The sequence below is a fragment of the Rhinolophus sinicus genome, chromosome 14 (genome assembly GCF_057876585.1).
Source record: "Rhinolophus sinicus isolate RSI-liver-muscle chromosome 14, RSI-T2T, whole genome shotgun sequence".
Classification (NCBI taxonomy): domain Eukaryota; kingdom Metazoa; phylum Chordata; class Mammalia; order Chiroptera; family Rhinolophidae; genus Rhinolophus; species Rhinolophus sinicus.
In genome coordinates, this window is record NC_142514.1 from 38,728,627 (window position 1) to 38,753,266 (window position 24,640).

General features: G+C 51.7%; 1 protein-coding gene across 5 annotated transcripts in view; it reads right to left on the minus strand.

Moving 5' to 3' along the window:
• The window catches only part of SSBP3 (single stranded DNA binding protein 3), a 154,933-nt gene that overhangs the window by 38,521 nt on the left and 91,772 nt on the right, over positions 1 to 24,640 (minus strand). For 4 of the 5 annotated variants that reach the window (XM_074334759.2, XM_074334761.2, XM_074334760.2 and 1 more), the window contains exon 5: positions 5,917 to 6,006. In XM_074334759.2, the coding sequence (XP_074190860.1) occupies positions 5,917 to 6,006 (90 nt within the window). Of the gene's footprint in view, positions 1 to 183; positions 380 to 5,916; positions 6,007 to 24,640 lie in introns of those variants that run through there. The other variant, XM_074334763.2, reaches the window with a different exon arrangement.

The following is a 24,640-nucleotide window of genomic DNA, read 5'->3' on the forward strand; positions in this document are numbered from 1 at the left end:
TCACCCCTCCAGGTCATCACTCCCTGAGGTCCGTGGCTGCCTCCTTAGTCCGCAGTGCTCACTAGGGCTGGGAGACGGGGAGGTCACTGTGCCCTTAAAAGACCACGTTCGGCCCTTGGGCTAAGGGATAATCAAGCAGCCTGGCCAGGTCTCACATGGTTTAGGTTCCAGCCTCAGACTCACCATCTGTCAGATGGGGATCCGGGTCCCCAATCATCAAATCCCTCCAGTTGCAGGCTTTGAAAACCACAAAAACAAGGTGGTTTAATTCTTCCCAAGCCTCCCGAGTCCCAGACGTGCAGTGGTCAGCACAGAGGAGTCTTTCCTGTTGCAAAGGCTTTCTGGCAGGAGGAATGTCAGCTCACTCAGCGGCTGCTGTGCGCTTCCCGCCGGAGAGGGAGGCAGGAAACGGACAGTATTCAGCCCAGCTCTTGGGGACTGCCCAAGCGCTGCCGCTGGCATGTTCTCATTTACTGCGCTTTGACCCTCCCTGGAAACGCAGCACCCCACCCCAAGGCTCTCTGCTGGGCATCTAGTCTCTGCTTGGTTACCACCGGTGCCAAGGAGCTCACTACTTCGTTGTTCAATTGATGGGTGTTGAGTCTTTTCTACAAAGACTAAAATTAACCTCCCTCTTCTTTTCTCTCAAGGATCTGAGATCTAAGGGCTAAAGCCTCACGGAGGCAGGGCGCAGTATCTTCTACATGGCAGAACTTAGGTATTTCCAGTCAGTCATCAGAGCCCTCCTGAGGCTGCTTCTCTCCCAAAGAAAATCCAGCTACTTCTGCAGGAGGTGAGGAGAGACGAGTTCCCTATAATCTCAACAGGAGATGTCCGAGGTCGTGTGTGCGTCTCTCTCCCTTCCATTTTCTGCATCATTTCTCTAGTTCCTGGGCTAGACGTATCCCTTGCTCCTCCTCGCCCCCTGTAACTGACCGGGAGGGTTTTCTGGGGGCAGACTTCGATCTCTTTCCATGGTGGATAGGCTTAGCTGGCCAGAATGAGGACTCACTGGAATAGGGGACATGTCAACCCCTATGTGTCCCATCACAGCAGAAAGTATCTGGGGATATTCAGAGAAAGATGGGCTGAGGTTTGGGCAAAGGGAGCTGGACCCCCGCCCCCAGGGCTGTTTTTCCAGAGAAGGCACAGTCTTTAGCCCTATGACCTCTGCTGAGTCTCTGCAATGCCAGCGTCCATCATCAATGTGTTCCACACCCAAGCCCTTGCCTCCATGGAGCCGATGGAGCTGTTGCAGAGTAACTGTTCTGGAACGCAGACCTGGCAAGGCATTATCCAAGCCAGGTACTCGAGTGGCTTCCCACTGTCCCCTGAATAGAACCTGCACTCTCCAACAAGGTCCATCAACAATTGATGGCAACCTTTCCAGCTTTGTCTCCCACCTCATTCTAAATGCCACCCCAGCCAGGGCTGTGCTGCCTCCAGGAAGCCCTTCTTAATCTCCCATCTGGGCAGGCAGGCCTCTCACTTCCTGCTACAGGGCATGAGTTTATTTGCCAGTCTCTCTGGTAGGCCAGGTGCTCATGTGGGTTAATTCAGTTCTGGCCCAGAGCCAAGCCCTGTGCCTTCACATCAGAGGTGGCCAAAGACTGTCACGAACCACAGTCGCACCTGCCTCTGGGCCTCTAGTCGTTATCTATAAATGGGAAGCGTGTACTAGATCTGGGAGGGCACATACACAGGACACGTACTACCACTGACATGCCCATGTTCATGATAAACCTGGCCGGTCAGTATTTGTTAAGCCCAGATACAGCTTCAGAATCATTCTTAACACCGTGTTCTAAGCAGCCACCACTAAGCAATTGCCGGTATTTGAATAGAAACACTGGCTACTTTCGAGAGAATATGGCTAGGGATTCTCCTTCTCCCTTCATTATTTCCTTCCTTTTCTCTTGTTCTCTAGTCTCTCTTCTTTCTGTAGATAATCAGACCTGTGTCTACAGTTGGGCTTTCTGATTGCTGTGGACGAACACTAGGACCAGGAACCAGGAAGCCTGACTTCAGACGCCCATTATAGCCCTGGCTCAAGTCTCCCTCACCTGTCTGAGTCTCCCTTTCCCAATCAGCCAGGCCGCCTCTGCAGAAACACTGTGATCAAAATGAAAGTAAGTTGCATGTCTAAAAACACTACATAACTGAAAACAATTATTGGAATTTAAAACAAAAACAAGAACAAAAACAGCCTGTACCCAATGCTCCCTTCTCCGTGACCCCTGCCCTCCTGCAATTCCCCAGTTCTGGACCTAGAAATCCTCATTGGACAGTGCTTCCCTTAGAACCACCTTAGGCCAAGGAGCTGGGGACCCACCCAGACCAGTGGACTTGGCCAAAACCAAGCTGAGTTTGCCAGATGTGCAGCCCAACTTACTTAAGCTGCGTGAAAAAAAATGCCACTGCTTGATTATGTAAAATCCATCTGGATCCAAAGCAGAAAATCCAAGTTGGAAGGGCCTTCAGAGGCCATCTGGTCCACCAGCCTTCATCTACTGGTAAGGAAAGGGGGCCCAGAAGTGGGGAACAACTTGCCAAGGTCACTCAGCAAGTGAGTGAGCAGGTGGGGGACTAGAACAAGCGTCCTCATGCTTTAATTCTCTGTCTCTGTTTCCCTCCCACTCCAGAACCCCACCTCAGACCCTCCAAGCCTGGTCAGAATTGCCAGATCTACACCTTTGAGGTTGGCTAGGCCCCACTCCTGGTAACGTGAGCAAGACAAATAAACTTAGTTCATACATTTCCTGGGGCCCTAGTATATGCCAGGTGCTGGGGATGCCAAACTTAAGGCAGTCTTTTCACAAGGAACACACAGAATTAGAAAGCACTTGCTACGTTCTACCATGACCCGCAATATATATTCTCCAATAGTGAGAATGGTCAGGTCGGGTCCCAAACCACCCCACCAGCCCTCAACCTGCTGCTACCAGACAAATACATCTCATGTCACAGGACCAGACAGGCACTGTCCAACTCGGAAACCTGAACACCGAGTGAGAAAGAGCAGACAGAACCTAACGCATGGATGGCCAGACCTTCTGACCCCAGGAGCAGCCTCACAGCCAGGCCGTCAGAGGCCTGAGGAAAGGAGTCCCCTGTGTTGCTTCCTGAGGGGCCAGGATGGGGGGTAGACGGCTGTTCCCTCCCACCCACCCTGAAGGCCCCTCTGGCTTCTAACTTTAGCACCAACTGGGGGTGGAGTCCTGACCTGAAAACCGGGCCGGCCACTTGGGGACAGGGTCTGGCCAAAGCTGGATCAGCCACCCCAGCTGGCTCCTCAGTGCAAAGATCCCCCTGTTGCAGAGCTGCCCGCCCAGGCTGCGGCCAAGCAGGGGGAAAAGTGTAATTGTTGGCAGCAGATAAAACCCTCGATACCATCTCTACTTCCCTTCTAATATCAGAGTGACCGCCTGCAAGATGAGCGAGGGGCAGGGCCGGCAATCAATAGCAAGTATTCCTGTTGTGAGCCAGCCTGTTCCGGAAATGGGCAGCCACTACCTCCTGCCAGAGAGATAGCCTTTCCCTTTCGCAGCGATCCAGCCCGAGCGGTTCAGCATCACGGCCAGGAAGGACCCCACCATCTGACTAATGGGGAAATGATGCTCCAGGGAGGGGAGAGGGGGGAATTTCAGCCCAAGTCTCCCAGGAAGCAGAGAGGCCAGGGCACACAGCTCTCTGCTCAATGACCCAGCCAGCTTTTGATGGTTCACCCTGACAGGGGATCAGAAAAGACTGCAAGTCAAGAGGGTCCAAGAGTCACCTCTGTGTGATGGTGACTGGTGGCGGCTAAATAAGGACAGGAATCGGTCTGGGCTTTCTGACCACACACCCCTGAACGTCACAGGGGAGGGCCCAAGAAGTATGTCTGGAATTAGGCCTTAACCATGGACAATTATACCAAAGCAGGAAGTTGGGAGCTGCCCACATATCAGGCAGACCTTGCCTTGCCCCAGACTCAGGCCAAAATAGAAGTTAATGGCCTATTTAAGAAAACACAGCTGGCTATTGTCCACCTCTTCCCAGCACAGTGGCTTGCACTAGGCACCAGACAGCAGCAAGCAGCCTCAATGGAGACGCACACAGGTAGAGCCTGGTACCTCGATGCGCTCTGTGTGCCAGGCAGGAAAGCCCCATCTGCTCTGTATCGAGGGCATCCACGGCACTATCGGTGAGGACACAGGAGCCTGGGAAAGAAGGCCCAACCAGGTAGAACACCTGTGGGAAAGACCATCCGCTGGGTTACACAACGCCCATCTGCAGTGGCCAGATGGCAGCTGCCTCTTGGCCTGGATGACCCTCTCAGACAGTAGCCCCTTGGGTTTCAAGGGCAGAAGTCCTTCTGGATTCTCTTTCCTTGGTCCATGGGTTTCCAAGGATTTGAACATCTTTCCTTTGAAGTCTGGCCCCGATGCCCGTGGCCTAACCCCAAGCTGAGCCCTGGGCAATGCCTGGGCTGTTCCAACCTGGAGCCTACACACCAATTTCTGAGGCTGCACCCATTTCCACCCCTGGAACAAGGCCCCAGTTTGGGCAGCATGCTAGGAACCCATACAGATACATGTGTGGCCATCCAATGCCTTGTCCCTCTCACTCCCCTCACCGCCATCTTGGTGGGCCACCCACTGTTTCTGTTTTTAGGGAACACCTTTATGTCACTGATTCCCTTCCTGGCTGGTGAATAGTATGTCCTAACCCTCCTCTCCTGGGAGCTAACATCCACCGAAATGTGGAATCTTACAAAGTAGAAGTGTCTTCTAGGTCATCTCCCACCCTTAACATCTCTAAGAGGTGTCTGTCCCGTTGTTGCTCAGATAGCTCCAGGGCCAGGGAGCCCCCTGCCTCCTGCAGCCCCGTGACCCACTGCTGCACGCACATGACGTAAAATTCTGGTTCTACCCAGCTCAAGTCCCCATGGACTCTGCCTCATTGGTCCCAGTTTAGAATTCTTGGGCTTCACAGAGAAATCTCTGCCTTCTTTTCCACACAACTGCTCCTTCCATAGTCTTATCTGTAAGTGCTAACCTTTCAAAAGGTATGGGGAACTCAGATTCTCCAACCCAGCCACAGACAGGTCTGAAAGAACGGCATGTTAAGGGCTTCATCATAAAAGTTCCTTCCCGCGCTGCATGCCGACACCTCTCTAAGACGGCACTTCCAGTCTCAATCTGGTCGGAATGAGCGCCCTGGGAGGGAACGGCAGAGGTGGAGGAGGCGGCACTGAGAGGGCAGAAGTCGCACCCAACACAGACAACACAGCAAGTGCCCCACAACCCAACAAGGTGTCTTTTGAAAAAGGCCAGGCTCTTGGCCCACGTGGGATCTGCTCTTGCATTTGGCGGAGCCGAGTGCGGCTACAGATGCTCGTGGGACGCCGTCTGTGATCACACACGGAAAAAATCGAGTGGTTAACCAGAGGGAAAGGATGCTGGGACCTGCCAGGATGGTGGGATTTTTGTTTTTTTAGATTACGCCTAAGGTTTGTAGTTTGGACAGGCAAAGTAAACAATGACAACAACAGCAGCAACACAACAGAAACAAAGAACAGTTTACTTGTTTAAAAAAAAAAAAAAAAGCCTTTGTTAAAAGACAGCTCCACACAGACTTAGAAGCAGCTTCCCTGACCAGGGGCAGCTATGAAGTGAAGTGGGTGTGAAGACAATAAACTCCAGTCCATGCAGGAGGTGTCTGCTCTCCATCTCTTTTCTCCCCTCCGTGATTTTTGGAAGGGGTGGAGAAAAGGATGGGAAGGGAAGGGCTTGAACCAACACAGAGCAACAGTATTTAGACCATGGCAAACTGAGCTACTACTGACTTCTCTCTCTCTCTCTCCCTCCCTCCTGACTGCCCGAGCCTGGCCTGGAGTGAAAGGAGCATAGGACCCACTGGGGGCCCAGCACGTACCTGAAAGAAACCCGGCGGGATGGGGCCTCCGGGCATCCCATCGTTGGGGGGAATGTTGCCAAGCACGGGGCTCGGGGCGGCTGCTGCACTCTGTGGAGACAGGAAGGAGGGGAGTTAGAGGCCACACCCACAAACCCCCGGCCCCCACCTCTCATCTACCCACATCCTCCGCAGACCCTCCTCAAATACCACCTTCTCAGGTGTCACTTCCTGGGCAAGTGATGAGCTCTGAGGCTCCATTTCCTCATCTCTAAAATGGGAGAACAACGTCCACTACTCAGCACACACACTGCAGAGCAGCAGTGGGTGGCCCACACGCAGTAGCTGTTCTTAATGTAAGGAGGCTCTGTCTTACCCATGCAGCTGCTTTATGAAGCTCCTTCAGGGCAGGCGAGGTGCTTCATAAATATCTGTGCCCTCTCCAAGAGGGTGGCATGTTGTACAGAAGACCCATAAATATCCATGACTTAAGGAATAATCAGCCCCCCGTGGGAAACATCCCTGGAGAGGGAGAGGGACGGCAGGTGCGCTTTTGGCCCCCTCAGTGTCCCGGGTGCCGTAGGACATGAGGTGGGCTGTACACCGTGGGGGACTGTCGTTACCTTTCCTTTTAAACACTGCTATTCTGGCATTTTCCTGGTACATCTGCCTCAACAAATGCCTCCCAGGGGTGAACAGACGTTGCTCGCCCCAGTCTGGCCTCCTTCCAGACAATCTGCGTCCCACCTGTTCGTGTGGTTGGCGTGTCTGTGCCTGGCCCCGTGCTCGCACTGGCAGGGGGACGCTGATCAGGAAGGCACAGGCCTGACCCCCCCACCTGGGCCCATGCCCAGCTCTTCCCCACCAATTCTAAAGTTCCCAGGGGCTCCTCTTCCAGGAAGCTTAGCTCCAGCCTCAGTGGTTCCTAAAACCCACCAGGACGGAGAATTTGAAACGGCATCACTATTCATCTCCCAGGGGTCTGACTGGTTCTAGGAGACAAGTGTGAGCCCCTCGGGGTCAGAAACACCTCTTTTTTTCTTATGAATGGAGCCTGCCATCACCACCGTGAAGAAGTCGCTCCTCCTTCCCTTTCCTCAGTTAGGAAATAGGACCCAGAACTCCTGACTTCCAACTCTGAAGGAAGGAAATGAGGCAACATAGGAGTCCCACGAACACACTGCATGCATCAAGATGAGCAGATCACCCTGGGAACAATGCATCTGGGTTCACACGCTGGTGCCTGTACTAGCGAGGGATGACAGTGAGCAAGCCAGTGGGCCTTTTTCCATTCGTTTCCTATAAAAAGTGGGGATGGCTGTTGTCCCGCCTGCTCATCAGGGTTGTGGAGTATTAAGTGAGGGGATGAGCTGTGTTTTATAAACCGAGAAAGCTCGGTAATCTGGGAGCAAGAAAGGCTTAATGCAGGCACGCAGTGGATGTTTCAACAGACCCCAGGTAAAGAGAATGGGGTGCATGCTGTCAGTCTGGCTGCTCTGGCCCAACATTTCACAATGATTCTGCCTACAGAAAAGCAACGCTGTCTGTCACTAAAGAGATTCTGCCAACCATCCTGTAATGTTACAAGCACCCCCAAAATATCATAGATGAGGTCTTCCCACCTCCCCAGGTTTGAGGCCATAGAGCCACTCAGAAGGAGGAGAAGCCACCGCCCCAGTGTTATCTGGGATGAGGGCCGCCTGGGGGAATACACCAGGTTATCCATTAGCTGCACTGTTTGTATGTGGTTAGCGGTTCTGTGAAAATGCAGCTTTTCCTGATTTACAGCCAACAATTACTCCTCAGCAGTAGGAGCAGAAAAGTTAAAAAAAAAAAAAAAAATGGGGTGAGGTAAACATCCACCTGTATTTTCTTCAAGTTCTTTCAGAGAACACAGTTTTACATTTAACTCTAATCCTTCAGGAACTCATTTTGGTAAAGAATATGGATTTTACTCCTCAAACAGTCAATAGCCTCAGCACGATTTCCCCCCAACTCATTTGAAATCAGAGACCAAATTCTTACAAAGGGTTGGGGTCTGTTTCTGAGCTTTCTAATTCTGTCCTATGTCTCTCACACTCCATTCTAAAGATCAGAGTTTTAGCATGTGTTTTTATTATCTCCAATTTTTCAATGGCAAAATTTTCTTGCTTATTTTTATCTCTCATCCTTCCAAACTTCCGATCACTTATAAAAGTTGCCTCCCTACCAAAAGAAAAAAGTTCTTGTGTGTGTGTGTGTGTGTGTGTGTGTGTGTATGTATGTGTGTATGTGTATAGAAATTTGGAAGAGAACTAACATCTTTCCAAAACAGGGGTGCTCTCCCAGGACAAGGTCTTTCTCCCATCAGTCACGTCTTCATTCAAGGCCGTGAGTGAAGCAGGGTGGGTGGACCAAAAAGCACGATTAGAAGGCAGGTGGGAGTAGCCAATAAATTTGGGGAACCAAAACCCTCTCTCGCCCTGAATAAATGTCTGATTCAACAAATGTGGCAGTGACTTGTTCTTAGGATGAAGATGAGAAAAATGGAGCTCCTCCTATGATGTGAGACGACCTAATGGAGGCCCAGCCCTGGGTGGTGTGGACGGCAAGGGCCATCCGGCTCAGAAATGGGGCGGGTGCTTTCACACCATGCTTCCCCGAACCCCCAGATGGCCTTCTGAGATAGATACAAGCACCCCCACTTTACAGATGAGGAAACAAACATCTGGTTGGAGAGCAGGCTCAAGTGCGAGGCTCCACCCGTATGCATGTCTCCCCCTGCTTGGCCGCGGCCTGGGCGGGCAGCTCTGCAACAGGGGGAGCTTTGCACTGAGGAGCCAGCTGGGGTGGCTGATCCAGCTTTGGCCAGACCCTGTCCCCAAGTGGCCATCCCGGTTTTCAGGTCAGGATTCCACCCTCAGATTGGTGCTGAACTTAGAAGCCAGCAGGGCCTTCAAGGTGGGTGGGAGGGAACAGAATCAAGACCTACTCTTCCTCAGCTAACAGCCCAGAAACAATGCTTTGTTTTTAAAGAAAGACCTGAAAGTCACCAATTCAATTCTTTAAATTAGCGTTTATCCCTGAGCATAAATCCACTTCCTTATTAAAGAACACAGCAAAGTTAAAAAAATAAAAATCGGTCACTGTATTTTGTTACATAATGTCACAAGCACCTCCCCCTCCCCCTATTAAACGGTCAAAGAAAACATGATTTTTAAAATGAGCCTAATATTCAATAGAGGTATCATTATTTAACCAATTTAATTAACAGGCATTACATCAGTGTTTGCTGACTTGCTAGTTATAAAAGGATAGCTCTTTGGTATCTGACTTACCTTTTAGATCACTACCTTTTGAAATGGTTTACACAGGCCCTTTGTAGATTTACTTTTATGGTAAAACATTCACGCCCTTTGCTATTTGGGTATGTGACTTTTTCCCTTAGTGATATACAAGAGCTCTTTATACATTATGGATATAACATAAGGATATATTACAATTTTTAAAAAAATCTTTTAAATGAAAACTTGAACCTGGGAACATGACTTGTCCCCTCATGCCAATATCTTATTTTCTACGAAATCAAGAATAAATCAATGGTTCTAGAAACTGGGGTCTATGTGTGTGTGCGTGGGGGGGGGAGGGCGTAAGGGGTCTCTATGGTCCTTTGACATCAGGTGGGGTAACCACGGTTCTAGTACACAAATACTGTGATTCTCTGACAGCTGGCTGGAGGGCTTCTGCTACCCTTCCATGACACGAAAGCCATGTTGGCAGTGACTGAGGAGGCCGTAGTTCTGCAGTGCTTAAAAATCTGTGTCCCGGGCGCAGCCGGTTGGCTCAGTTGGCTAGAACGCAGGGCTCCTAACACCAAGGTTGCCAGTTTGATTCCCACATGGGCCAGTGAGCTGCGCCCTCCACAACTAGACTGAAAACAACGGCTTAACTTAGAGCTGATGGGTCCTGGAAAAACACACTGCTCCCCAATATTCCCCAATTAAAAAAAAAGAAAATCTGTGTCCTGAATTATGACAGTTATTGCTAGTCTTTGATTATGAAGTGAAAACGTGTGAATAACGAAAACTTTCCAAAGGGCAGAAAAGCAGGAAGAAGAAAACGAAAGGCAGCAACTGGTATTACAGGGCAACAAAAGGGTTAAGAAATTATTGTTTGTCTCAAATCCAATCCAAGGGATTCCCACCCCATGACATCTACCAGCATGACACTGCCCCACCCCCACACCTCAACAGCAGGGGCCAGTTTACCCACATCCAATACCCAGCACAATGTGAGGCATACAGCAGGTGTTCAATAAATGATTATGACTTTTATTATTCAAAGACCTGCTCAAACCTGGCCATCTGGAGCCAGGCCTTTCCGATTGCTAGGAACCAGTCTCTCCCTGCGGTTTCCAACTTTGAGTTAGAGCTCCATTAAGGCACTCAGCAAAGCGTCTCATGTGAGTTTTCTCTAAAAACACAAAACCCAAACCGAAACCCCCTGACATTTACTGAGGCCTACAGCAGGCTGGGGCTGCAGTAGGTGAGAGAACAGAAGTCCCCCACTGGAGGAGGAGAGGAAAGAGCGCTGGCCTCAGAAGCCAGAGAGAGACCCCCTCCATGTGGGCTCAGTCCTAGCTGGGAGCCCACGGACGAGCCCTTTCTCGCTCTGGACCTCAGTTTCCCTACGTGTCCGATGGAGGGGTCAGAGATGACCCCAAGGGCCCGTCTTCCAAATGCTCAGCCCAGTCCACACACCCAGTCGGGCGGGCAAGGACCGGAAACAGCAGCTCTTGCATGTACAGGAGGTTGATCCTCTTTCCAGAGAATCCTGAATTTTAACTCTTCTCTGTTCATTATAGACCATTTAGAGGTGAAAGATTAAAAACCACCCAGAAACCCACTTGTTATCGGAGCCTGCAGATAACAGCCGATGACTTTTGGGCTCCCCCCACCCCACCGCTCGCCCCACGTGCTCCTCACCAACATGTATCCATATATGCATACATACATGGACTAAAAAAAGCAGAAATCAAATCAGGCATGCAGTTTGGTAAGTCGTGCGTTTTCACAAAACTAACTTAAAATTCTTTTCTAAATAGAAGACAGGCCTTGCAGGGTGCGTGGCCCACTCTAGCCAGCTGCCTCCTCTAAGCCTGCTGAGTAGTCAACTGGAAAAGTCCGAGGTACCTTCAGACAACTGCCTGAAGCTCTCAAAGTTCTCCTGCAAAGTATTTTATTTTTGTTCACAGCCAGGGAGACTTCCAAGGAGGACTGATCCCATAACTTTCTCCCTAAAGAGGAGGTTTCTTTCTGATCCCCGGGTGGTTCCACAACCCTGGGGCCCCCTTCATGTGCTCCAGACACACGCCAGCTGGTTTCACACGCATGGCTGTTAACTATAGGCATCCCTCACTATCCAAATCTGCTTTCAACAGGGAGGGGATATTCAAACACCTCTGCTACCCCAGAACAAGTCTATTCTCCTCTCCCCGCTCCTGCCTAGTACAGAAGCAGGGTTCAAACCTGGAGCCTTGGAAGCTGAACGACTGGGAGGAGCCTTGAAAGCTGTGCTAAGGAATTTGGACTTTTCTTCTGCTCTAGGCAATAGGGCAGAATTCTAAACAGAAGTCTGGCCTCTGAGAACCTCATCTTACTCAGTATGAAGCGTCCCAATGTGCCACGGATGAACACACCACCCCACCACCAGAGAACCAAAGGCTCCAAGAACAAACGGACTTGGCGAGCCCCGGATGTGGGGTCCTCACTCTGTGAAAGAAGTCCCCTGGGGTTCCCGGAACAGTGGGGTCGGCCCAGAGGAAGCAGGAGACCAGCTCCCAGGAGCCTCCTACCGAGTACCGTAGTATCTCGTGGTAGGTGACAAGTGTTCGTGTTTCCTTCAAGAAGTGAGGGTCTGGGGTCGTTCCCTACAAGACATCTTCCAGCTTCACCCCGAGAACCCCAGTTATCCTGACTCATGAACTAGCATGGGACCCCCCCACCCACCCACCCATTTTTATTCCCTTTTTAAAATGGTTCTATGACGCTCCTGGAAAACTGAACAATAAAAAAATGCTCAGAGCGAACCGCAGGAGTCCTGCCAGATTGGCCAACCCCTCCTGCCTGATTTACAAGGCTGCAAAATGGAACTCCGCTCTGCAAATCCCCTCCCTCCTCGCCCCACCCCAATACTCAGGCGTGTAGCAGCACGGGGCCCACATGTGAAACCACCAAGTGCAGCCTTCCTTAACTGAAACTCAACACAGGCCACGTGGTCAAGCATCCAGGGGTACGTGGGTACGGCTGTGTGCAGAAATGGAGGTCACGCAGGGAGTGAGGACACTCCCGCACGGATGACACGAAGAGGGCAAGTGAGAAACAAAGGCCTGGGAGCGATGCTCGTGTCTGGGGGAGGAGGGATGTCATCAAGCTGGAGTCACCAAGCAGAGGCTTCAGCATTCTGTGCAAAATACTGCAGTGACCTGGGTCCCCCCCGAGCCAAGGTTCCTAGAGGGAATTTTAGCAGCATCGGCAAACTAAAGACTTAGCTAAGGGAATGGAGAGAAAAAAAGGGAATGGCATCACCCAGATGGAAAGGCCAAGACCGAGAAAGTAGGGTCAAAAGAGGGAAAGGTACAGGAAGAGGCCTCCTGGTTTTATGCACGGACCACAGTAAAACCACAGCGAAGAATCAGTTTTGAAGACCAGGGGCTCTCTAGCTGCAGCTTGGAGAAAACAGAGCTGTTGCTACGTGAAGAGACAGAACCAGCTGAGGTTAAAAATAGGTTCAGATGACACACAGGAGTGACACAGGATCCCTGCCTCCAAATAGCCAGGGGGCCATCACGTGGTAGGAGGAGTGGACGTGCTCTCCCAGAGCCGAGGGAGGGCCCGGGGTCCAGCACTAGGTGCTCTGAGCGACAAAAAGCTTCTTCCGATCAGAATACCAGAGTAAGCTGCCTTGGGAAGCTGTGGGCTGTGTTAATTTGGGGTGGCCCACCGTCGGGACACGGCAAAACCACACTATACATCAGAATATGTGGGCTTGATCTCCACTCTGCCACATCAGAGCCATGCTGATTGTGTCAGCCTCAGTTTCCCCTCTGTGAAAGGAGAGAGCCACAATACCTAGTACTGGCTGGGGTTTCCTGGAGAAGCGCCCTAGACTGAGGGTCCGGGGGATCAGGGTTCCAGCTCGGGTTGCAAACCACCTACTGTGTGACTTGGACAAACTTTCCTGCCCCTTTGCCTCTGCTCAGCTCCAAACCAGGTGACTGAGGCCCTGCTGTACCAATGAAATGGTGGGTGTCACCCTGAGCGCTCAGGCAGGCCACGCGTAGGCAAAAAGAAGCCCCAACCTGCCACAGCAAGGCTATCAGACCCAACTGAGGGCTATTCCGATACCAGAGCTTCTTCCCGGAAGTCCCCATCTCACTTCTGTCCCCTAGGATCAGGGGATGAATGTAGGAACGCAGAGGGAATGCAGAGAAAAACCAACTGATCTTGGAGGCCAGGAGAGAGGGAAGGGGGTACTGTTTACTCCTCAACGTCCGTGGGAAGATGTCATTTCTGTTTACTGGTAAGGAAACTGAGGCACCGAGAACTACAGTATCTTAACGGTGTCTTCCCTACCCCCAACCAACGCCTGCGGTTCCCAAGAAGAGCTCTGTGTGCTCTTCGGTGCTTCTGAAAAGAAACAACGGATGGGACATTACAAACAGAAGGCAAGCACAGTGCATTCTTTGTGTTTGACGTCAACTGTATGTCGTGCTCTTCCCTAAGCAGACTGACCTCCTACCTCGGCTCCTTTTGGCAAATACTTTACTGAGTCGGCATTCACCAAGGGGGTGTGGTGTGGTGTGTGTGCATGCACGTTTGTGTGCATACACAAGATCCCACAGAAGACTATTGGATCTAACTGCCAAATTAGCCTGGGGAGAGGAGAAACGGGTAGGTGGGAGCTCACACAGGTTACAAGTGCATTATACACGTCGAATACATTTTGCAGACACTAGCTCCTGGGGCTGCCCAGGATGCACTGTGGCCGCAGGGACGGGGGATAACAGAGGCAGGGCTCTGCCCTCAAGGTCTAGAGGATGAAATGAGTCTCAGTGACAGAGAACTGAGGGATGTGGGAAGGCGCTCTGGGCAGGCCCTGAGAGGCGAGGATTAGGGGGATCAGGGAGGCTTTAGGGAAGAGGTGGCACTCAAGCCGGGGCCTTAAAGGACGGCAGGACATGAAGATGCAGGAGGTGATACGGAGGTGAGAGATTACTGCTGTCATCTTAACCCTCCCTGAACACTAGGCTTTCTGACAGCCTCTCCTTCACAGCACAAATCCTACTAGGCCTCTGCCCTCCCCAGAGCTTCATCCCACCTTTGGTTTATGGGTTGGGCATGGGGGCTTACTCACATTCCCTCCCCCACGGGGGGGGGGGGCTCTTCTGTAGGAGCGGAGCCGCCCACCCAACCTGCGAAGGCTCTGGCTGCTGACCCAGGTTGCCCAGCTCATCTTAGTGTAGCTTGTCCCGTGTCTGTCCCTACCCAATCCACCCAACAACCCAGTAGGAACTACAGATGAGACAATGGAGGCTCCAAGATGTCAAGGGACTTGTTAAAGGTCACACCCCTCAAAATGGGCAGAACTGGAAGTCAAGTATAGGTCTGCCCAGCTCTTAGCCATGTCTCTGATTCTCTAGCCTACATTTTGAAACTGATGCTTAAAGGCAGCAGAGAGGTCTGGGTTCAAGGCCCAGCTTCCATGCTCCTGGAGCTGGGGTTCGCGGCACTTTACCTTTCTGAGCCCTTCTTCATCATCTGTAGAGGAGGGGAGCCCCCTACCCTCTGCTGGCATGTGGGGAACTTAAATATGACTCTCAGGTAAGGAGCTCAGGCGTGATTGGAGCTCAGCAAACAGAAGCAGGCCCTGAGCCAGCGACACAGGACCAGGCAGCCGACACACATGCTGACTTTGTATGATGCTATGAACACAGAGTAGTGTAGTAGGGTGGGGAATGCCAAGGGGACAGGGCTATCGGAGGACAGCATCCTCTGCTCGACAGAAGCCATTCTTCTGAGGAGTGGTCTCTGTCAACCCTATGATAGAAAAATACCACTTTTGTTTTTTAAGAAATGAAAAAAAAGGCACCCCAGCCAGAACATTTCCCCAAAAAAAGAACTGGCTTCCCAGTGCTGAGAAGGCCAGGGCCACAATCCCACCGGGCCCTGCCCATCCATCCCAGGGAGCACCCGGCTTCTTCTGGGAATTGGATCAAAGGGTACCATTTGTGTAAGAGGTGGAGCCCCATGTAATTAATACCTGGTTATACCATGGATGCCAGCCAGGGTGCCCTCCTCCATGTGCAAACACCTCCCCAGCTGGGCCATACGGCACAGGGTGCAGGTCCTAGGCGTGTACACGCAAGACAGGGGAGATTAAGGGCTAGAGGTGCCCCCTGCAAATGAACAGTACTGAGTGGATCAACGGCACGTTATTTGTACAACACTGGTTTTCTTCTTGAAGAGAGATGAGCATTAGGCCCTGATTTACAGCATTAGCAACACACACACACACCCTCTCACTGTCTTAAAGCAGCAACTTACAACTGCAAACATGTCATAGTAGGCCAGTGACAGCTCCTTAACAAGAACACTGGCAGTGGCTTCTGGAAAGTGGAAAATTCCCTGGCGTGGACCCGCACGCACACTTAGTTCCAATGACAACTTAATCCTGCCAGGACTGAGGTATGCGGAGAACAAAAAACCACCTGCTTCTAGAAACTTTTTTCTTTCAAGTTTAAAAGAAATCGTTAAAGGCATGGCCCTCAGAACATCTTCCAAGAATGGGAGTCCACTTGCTCAGCTGACACCCAATTTAGTGGGGAGAGAGTCACTCTCCCTCGCCTCATCCTCTGTCGGGGCAGGACGAACGTGCACAGTCTGGAAAGTTCACCAGGGTCCCCTGGTATCAGACCTGAGAAGCTGACACTTGGCCAGGGTGGGGTGTGTAGAAGGGGCTGGGAGTCCCAAAGCTCGCACGATGGGCTGGGAAGAAGCCGACAAGCAGCACACCGCTGTGGTTTCTGGGGTCGGACGCACAGGCTCGGAGCTGAGCAGATGCCACCTAAGCCTTTAAAGCACTCACTAATTGTGCTCATTTAGCTAACAGTCTCTGTTTCGTTCCCCACCCCAGTCAACCAGCATCCTTTGGTACTGCTGGAGAGATGCAAGCTGTTGGCTTTAGTGTTATTTTGTCAGCCGTGAAACGATTCATCGCAGTCATTAATTGATTTATTACTGCTGCCTGCTCAGAGGGTTTAGCAAATAAAGAACGATGCAGGTCACAACGCAAAGGAAATTGGACCAAACAACGCCCTGAGAAGCTGGGCACTTAGACTCTGCCACTGGCCACTCAGGTAGCCCTCCACACCCAGCGTAGCTGGCTCTCCTGCCTAAAATCCGGGTGCCAACCCGCCTCCCGCTCAGGTGCCAGTGCTGCCAAAGAGGTAGAAGGAGAAGAACCTGTCCCAAGGTCCTGGCAGCTGGCTCCCAGGCACCTGCCAGGCCCAGTCACCAGCAGCTGAGTACGTATGTGGGGGAGATCAACCGACACAGGTGCCCCACAGGTGGGTGCTGGATTGCAATGGCTGGGCCTGTCTCAGCCCTCTAGGGCACCAGGGAGGTGAGGGAGACTCACCCCCCCGCCCCCCTGTGAGGGTTCTACTCCTCCGAAGGTGATATGCTTTGACCACATACCCCCTCTCTCCCCACACTAGTCACAGGTGTGACAGGACAGCAACAGCTGATAGTAACAGGTGTCTCCTAGCTCTGTCTGCGGCCTGCAGAGGTCTGGCGAGAGCGGCAGAGCAAAATGCGGCTGCCCCTTCAGAGCTCCCCACCGAAAGGTCCACATATTTGTTGGGTGTCAACCAGGCACACAAGGTAGGACTTTCCTGTTAGCATCCCCCAAAAAATGGGTCCAGAGCCTCCTAGAACACATATATCCTTTAGGACCTGGGACAGAAACCTGCTAAAGGGGTGGGGCCAGGAGCCCGGCCTGGAAGGACCAGAGATGACCTAACCGGTCAAAGGCTTCTGAGGGGACAGGGCAGTTCATCTACTGAGAACTAGACCAAACCTTGGCTTCTGAAACAGACATGGGATTCCACATGGAGGGGTCCATCTCCCCTCCCTCCATCAATCCCTGTGCACTGAAAGTACAAAGGAAGATCCCGGCAGTAGAAAAAAGAAAAGACCTATTATTACTTACATTTACTCAGTACTTTCCAACTTACAAAGGCCTTTATTTCACCCATATTTACTTCATGAATATGCCCAACCGCCCTTCGCACAGGCCGGTCCGTCTCTAGAACACTCTCCTCCGCTCTCTCCCCCTGGGTGATAACTCTTCTATGTCCTCTATGTGTTCCTCATCACAGCACTTGTCACATTGGACTGTTAATTCCTTATTAAATTAGCCAGCTGTCTGCCCAGGGATAGAAGCAGGAATGGTGTGCACAGCACAGAGGAGGTGCTGGCTCAGTAAATATTTTTTGGATGAATAAAAGTTCTTGCAAAAAAATCCTGCTTTTCAAGAATAGTGACTACATCTACAGGGTCAAATTCCAAGTCTAACTAACTTAGTCAACTACTAACTTACCACTTGGCTACATCCATACAACTACGCCCTCCCCTCCAAATACCACCACCACCACCATCACCGCCACACACACCCACGCGTGTGCAAACACCCCTGCATGCCCATGCATGTGTCAGGACACACTGTTCCCTCTGCCTGGAAAACCCAAGCTTTGGGGAATCAGAAACCCTGGGTGCTGCTCAGCCGCTGCTGGCAAATGATATGGACAGGCCACTTCTCCTAGAGCCACTGGTCAGGTCATTAAAATGGAATCATCGTTCTGCCTCCCCTCCCTGAAGGACAGCTGTGAAGACTGCTTGAGCTAATGCCGGGCAAAGCACTGGTAGTTCTGAAAAGGACAAAGGCTATGAGAATCAGTGGGGTGGCCTCAAGGAGCTAATGTCACCTTGTCATTTCCACTTTGGAAGTAAGTCAGGCTGGGCGCAGTGAGGGGGTCCGAGTGGTCTTTATGAGTTGCTAAGCTCCAGCCGCCTCTCCCAGGCTCAGCCGAGCGTCCTTTCCATCTCCAAAGCAAAGCCTTCTGTTTCTTCCGACAGGTTGGATGCCCTGGTTCTTGGCCTCCCTGAAGACAGATGTTTGCTCCACCAGCCCAAGGAGACACTTTTCCCAAAGGAATCTTAAAAGGGCTGAGAGAACCTGCTTACTACTTTAGGGGCTTGGGAACAGGCGGAGGTGGGAGGGGGCCACTCCTCGGCCTGGATGGCAGCTCACGCAGACAGCGAGGCAGAGGTCCCACCCGGAGACGTCTTTCTCCATGTCCCAGAAAATGTGTTCCGCAGACAAAGAAATCTTCTGCCAATCTGAGGATTGCTCTTCACAGCGAGATCATCCAAACCACAGGTTTATAACAGATGTGGTTCTTGGGATCAGAGACAAGACACGGGGCAAGCCCTGAGCTCACTCAGGAGGAATGTGCTATCTTCCTCCTCCTCCCTGGTTCTATCCTTCACTTGATGTGAAATGAGAAACTTGTGAGGGGCAGAGAGAAGAGAGGGGCAAGAGGCAGAGACCAGGCTCTCGGAGCCCACAGGGTCTTCTGGCTGCACACCTGTGCTCTGCCCATTCCCTGTGCTTACCATGTCCTGGAACAGCTTCAGCCCCTCACCAAGCAGGTCTCAGGCCCCCCACTCCTGGGGGACACTGTGGTACTTTTATTTTCTCTACTCAACAAGCTCCCCCATCACCTTCCATTTACTTACCTATAGAACTCCTAGTCATCCATCAATGCCCTGCTCAAATGCCCCGGCTTCCTAGCCCAGAGCAAGCACTAAAGTCCCTGAGTAGGTTCATGAGCTAAAACTATTAAAAGATACCTGTTTCCACCTGCAACCCTCTCACAAAGCACCCAATAACATATTCAATATCAGTGAACTAACCAAAGGTTGCCATGGTTGTGGACAGAGCACTGGCTCGAGGGCACGAGCTTTAGCTTAGCTCCCAGCTTAGCTAATTTAGAGAGGCAGCCAATTCACTCTGACTCAAGATGCCCCCACCCCAATACAAGACAATAAATACCTCTATTGGGGTTAGCAGGAGAGTTAAAGCAATCAAAGATAATGGAAGGGCTATGGTTTCCTCTCAGCCTCCCTCTTCCTCCCATTCCAACCTCTCTGTTTTCAGCTGTAGAGAACACTCGCTGGTCTCCAGCTTTTGCATATGCCGTCCCCTCCACCAGAATGCCCACCTCCCTCCTGGTTTCTACCAACCCAATCCATCATCCATCCATCACACAGGCTACCCTGGGCACTGGGCAGGATGATTTCTTCATCTTCCAAGTCTATGTGAAACTCTACCTGTGACTCTTCCAGCATTTTCTACTTGGCCTTATTATATGGACAAAGGCTATCTCCCTGTAGGGCTGTTGGTTCCAAAAAGTAGACTCCAAATATTTACTATATCTAATAATCAATACCATTGATGACAGGGGACTGTAAAAGAGCTTTCTGGACAAAGAAGCTAGGCCTGGCTCTTCTGGAAAATGTCTTCCTTATTTTCTCTTTTATAAACATGTAACTTTAAAGAACAGAACATACTTTCATAAACCCAAATGTTAAAGGGGCAAAGAGAGGCCTTTCTCTTCCAAAGAGCTCTATGCTTCTCTATTCACTCAATCGCTGAAGGTCAGACACATGAGAAAAACCTGAATTTGAATCTTGGTTCTGTTCCTAGCGTGAAACTTACAGGTCACACAGACATGGCAGGACTACACTCGATGAATAACCAAGCTCCCGCTCTGCTGCAAATCCCACTGTAAGCAGTCTGTTTCTTTTCTATTTTGTCTAATTCCATTTGAGGCCATGGCTTGGGTCTTCTCCAAGGAGTTTAGGATTCGATCTGGGTAACCCACGGGCCTTCAGAAACTTTGCATCTAGAACCTTAGCAGAGGAGGAGTCCCACAGGCCCTCTGTTACAGACGCAGCCTGTGGCACACAGACCTGGATCAAGGGCAGGAAAAGCCTGGGACCTGGGTCTCCCAAGATGCCCGTGACTTGGCGGTGTCATCTAGACAACTGGGATAGTAAGTCCTGCTTCGCAGAGGTGACGAAGGTGAAGTTTCTGCTGCTTCCCCCGGACCAGTGCCTGGCCTGTAGCAATCAGGTGCTCTGTACATACTGGTTGAATGGACAGCCTTTCTGCCTTTGCTCCACCAAGGCAGGCCCGTGCCCTGTGGGGACAAGCCAGGCAGTGCTCGCCTGTCAAGCCTCACGGTGATCCCATCCTGCATCCCAGGAATGGAAATAGGCCACTGAGGGAAGTTGATCTCACTTACTCCTTCCAACAACCTTCAAGGTGGTAACTCTGCTCCTTTGTATCATATCTGACTTATCTTGCCGGTGAAGATCAAGATGGTTTAGTGTCTCCACAAGGTCACAGTTCTTTCTGGCTGGGTCCAGTCATCACAAATCCACATATCCCCCTCCAAGGGGAACCAGGAAAAAGACTTCAGTCATGGAAAGACCTTACGCCCTGCAATCAGACCCTCTGGTCTGGCCACAGTTTGGGGCAGGTCTCCGCAACCATAACATGTCCATTTGTAAAACGGGCAGTCACCATTCCCTGCCTGGCCTCCCTCACACAGGTGTGAAGCACAAATGAAGAAACAAAAACAACACTGGGTGTGAATGGAAGGGCAACAGCATGCCCTGCCCGTGGACAATCGAAGGGGCTGGGAAGAAAGGAGGATGCTGGTGACAGAATCAGGCCCTGGCTGACTGTCCTCATGAATCCTTTCCTTTCACCTATAGAACAAAGGGGTCGATTTGATTCCTGGTCCCCAAACCTGGCTGCATATCGAAATCACCTGGGGCCTCTGCAACAACCCAGCTGCCTGCCCTGCCCAGGCTGCGGGGACGCTGCAGGCATCCAGCTTTTGCGAGCTCGGGGATCAATGTTCCAGCAGATCCCTCCTGGGTTCTGCTTCTGCCCTGACTAGGGGAAACTGAACGCAGGTCCAGGGATGGCTGGCCAGATGGGTAGGCCTCTTCTGCCCACCCCCCTCACCAGCCAGGCTCCCAAGAGGCCTACAGGAAGCCTCCAGATGCAGGTCGGGACTTAGACAGCCGCCCAAACAGGTACGGGCCCAGATTTAATTGGCCTCTCGGTTAAGCTTTCTAATCTTATTAAAGTTGCCTCCATCATGCAGACTGAGGCTCTGAATTTAATAACAGACGAGCACTGCCCTGCCCCACTGTAAGCTGATTAGGTCTGGGGAGGATGGCGAGGACCGCCCTGGCCCAAGTCAGACCCCTCTGCCATACCAAGCCATGCTGCCATGTGAATGGCACAAACTCACACTGAAAGAAGAGGGCACACTGCAAGGGGGGCAGGCAGGCAGGAACTGCAGGAAGCGTTTAGAGCAGGGGTGCAGGACCCATCTGCCGACCCACTCTGGGGAGCCAGAGGTGTCCCTAGGACTTTCAATAAATACAAACTGCCAAGTGATTTCATTTCGTACCTTACCAGGGTGCAATTATAAAGTCCACCACACACCAGGAGACAGCTGCCCTCTGAGCAAAGTGGAGGACTCACAGCTGCCTCCCCCCATTCCTTTTGCAGCTTTCAATCCCTACACTTCATTCACTATGGGAAGGAGAGGGCAGAGGGGTGTGGTCTGGTGTCCAAATGGCTGTTCTTCGCCTTTGGAAGACAAGACTTGTCCTGCCACCCACCCTTTCCTCCACCCTCCCCCCACCTCTGAGAGGAGGTGCCCTGCAGTCCTTCCCTAACAAGTGTGTGAGGAGGGCTGAGGAAAGAGCCAGCTCCTTGGACATCGGCGCCGAAAACACCACGGTCAACGTGTGTAAATATCCCTGTGCAAATACACATTGCCTACTTCTCCATCATCTTGGTCTATCTAAATATATCCCAAGGAAATAACTTGGCAGTGGTGAGAAATTCTGCAGTGGCTCCAAAGCAGCAAAAACAAAACATGCAAGCAAACACACACACACACACACACACACACACACACACACACACACACACACACAGACCCCTCTGTTTAAGGTGCTGTCCTGGGTCAAAGACAGCCGTGGAGACTCAAACATACATGGGCACCACCCACCCAGAGTGTGCTGGGAGTCCGGTCCCACTGACGGTCAGTGGTCAGTTATTATTAATATTTAATAGGGAAGACAATATTTTAGAAGGGAAGGGACTCTGCAGGCTCCAAGCTGTGCTATCACAGATGCCCTGTCCAAGGGAGATGTTTGGTGGCACGCCCAGCAGAGTACACACACACACCCATCCCCACCCCCTCTGGGACTCGATTTAAGACACTGGCATTTTCCACTCCACTTGCCAAGAATGGAGCCACCCTGCCCTGTGTGATCCTCAAACCCCAGGAAACAAAGGCGGTAGTCATGGGGGCGGGCCGGCACCCCTCAGGCATTGGTCCCATGTCTCCCCCACCCCCTCTATTTCACCGAAGGGGAAACAAAGGCCCACAGTGGGAGATAAACATGTGCAGAACCTGGCCAGGGTGCCTCTGACTCCACCATGCTTTCCCTCTTTGGATAATTTGGATAGAGGTGGCTTTTGAAAAATGCCCTCAGAAATCTAAGCTGTTTATAATCACCCGTAAGCCCACCCTCTTGGGCACAAAGGCACCAAATTATTAAGAAAATGTCTGAGGGTCACGGAGGTGTGGGCAATCCTCCCAATCACGCCAGCTCTCGATGGGCCAGCCGGACTTCTTGGCTCCCATACGATACACCCCAGTGAGCATCTTCCCACTGTCCAGCTGGACTCGATCCTCAAGCCTGGAGCACTGGTGCCAGCCTCCACTGGGGTGCGTCTGCCCCAGTCCTCCCCTCACCCCTCTTCCTTCCTCCAAACAGACCTAACTGGGTCACTAATGGTGCAGGCTCACAAGCTCGGTGGACTCTGCTCCTGGCTACACACGGCTTTGCCGGGCTCTTCACAGGTCCAGCTCCACCCACAGAAGCCCTCCTTCCTGGACACAGCGTGTCTTTGTAAGCTTCCAAGCACTTATTAATACACAGACTCTTCCTTGCCCTGGAATGCTCCTCATACTCGTCCTTCTGAGTCGCCAACTTCTATTTCTTTTTTCTTTTGGGGACCCACACAAAATGCCACCACACCCAGAAAACCACCTCGGTAAAGCCAGTTAGAGACAGCTGGGCCTTGTCTTGAGATGCCCAGAGACTGGGTCCCTGCAGCACGACTAGCCTTCTGCTTATGTCTGTCCTTCCCACTAGACTGTGAGACCTCAGAAGGCAGATGGCCTCTTAGGCATCTCCAGGGCCCAGCTAAGGGCCCAACACACCAAAGGTCATTTCCAGGCCAACATAATTTCCGAAAGGAACTTCAAGTGTCAGAACCAGTCCCAGAGACATTTTTTAATCCAATCCTAGTTTTTTTCAAGTCAAGAAAACGAAGGCCCCGGGGGTAGAAGGGAGTGCGGACATCACATAGCTGGTTAGCGGTGCTGGACTGGTGGCTGGTCCAAGTCTCCACAGACTCCTTCAGGTCAGCCAAAAGCCTTACAGCGAGACCAAACCAGGAGAGGGCTACCAGGACCAAGAAAGAGGGGCCTAAGAAAGGTCTAGAGGCCGCACGGGAAGAGCGGGGCTTGGGGCTCAGGAGCCCAGCAGAAGAGAGAGCACACACGAGCCTGGAATTCCCGGCTGTGGAGACGTGAGAGCAAATGCTTGGCTAGGGCAGGAGGAAGGGACAAGGACAGACCCAGCACATGGAGGCACTCCACAAACATTTGCTGTTGCACAATTCATGGTTCAAATGAGCGATTATCAACCAGTGCCATGCACACGATCAGACAGGTCTGTCCCCGGCTCTGGGACCCCAGAGAAAGGAAAGATTCTTTCTGCTGGAGAGCGGGGCAGTCTGGGACGGCTTCACAGAGTGGTGACATCTGATCAGACACCATCTGTTATTTTTCTCTAATTGTTCCACATGTGTGAAATTCTGATTCTAAGCTAGAATGTGGACGCTGACAGTCTGAGACGGCGGCTGCCTCCCCTGCCTTTCCCAACCCCTTTCTCCGAAACATCCATTCCACGGCAGGGCTTTTGGGAGCTACTGAGGGAACGCCCGCAGGAGTCATGGACCACACCCTTTCATTTCAAAGAGGAGATAAAAGCACCGTTGGGAAACTCTCTGAACCTCATCAAAGATCCAGCAGCATCCGCGGGTACTCCTGACACCCCAAATGCCAGTGCAGCTGGCTGTGGCCTGAAGTGACGGGCACCCTTAGGCTCTACTGAACACGGTGTCCTGTGTTCCACAGGACACAGGGTGGCCCGGCGCTCATGTATCTTACCTACTTCCCCCTGTCAACAATCCTGCGACATAGGAATCAACATCCCCACTAGACAGACGGGGACAACTGAGGCTCAGAGCAAGGTCACTGGGCAAGTTCAGCGCAAGGCCCACATGGAGGCTTCACACTGCCCGTCATACTAATTTTCTACCTACAGTTTCCTGCTACAGTAGAAGCATCAGCAGGACCGTTTGGTAACAACGAAGGAAAATGAAGGAGCGCCATTCAGACACCCCATCTACAAGAACCACCACCAGCAGCACCCCAACGTTGGTTTCACAGCACCAACGAACCTAAAGGGCA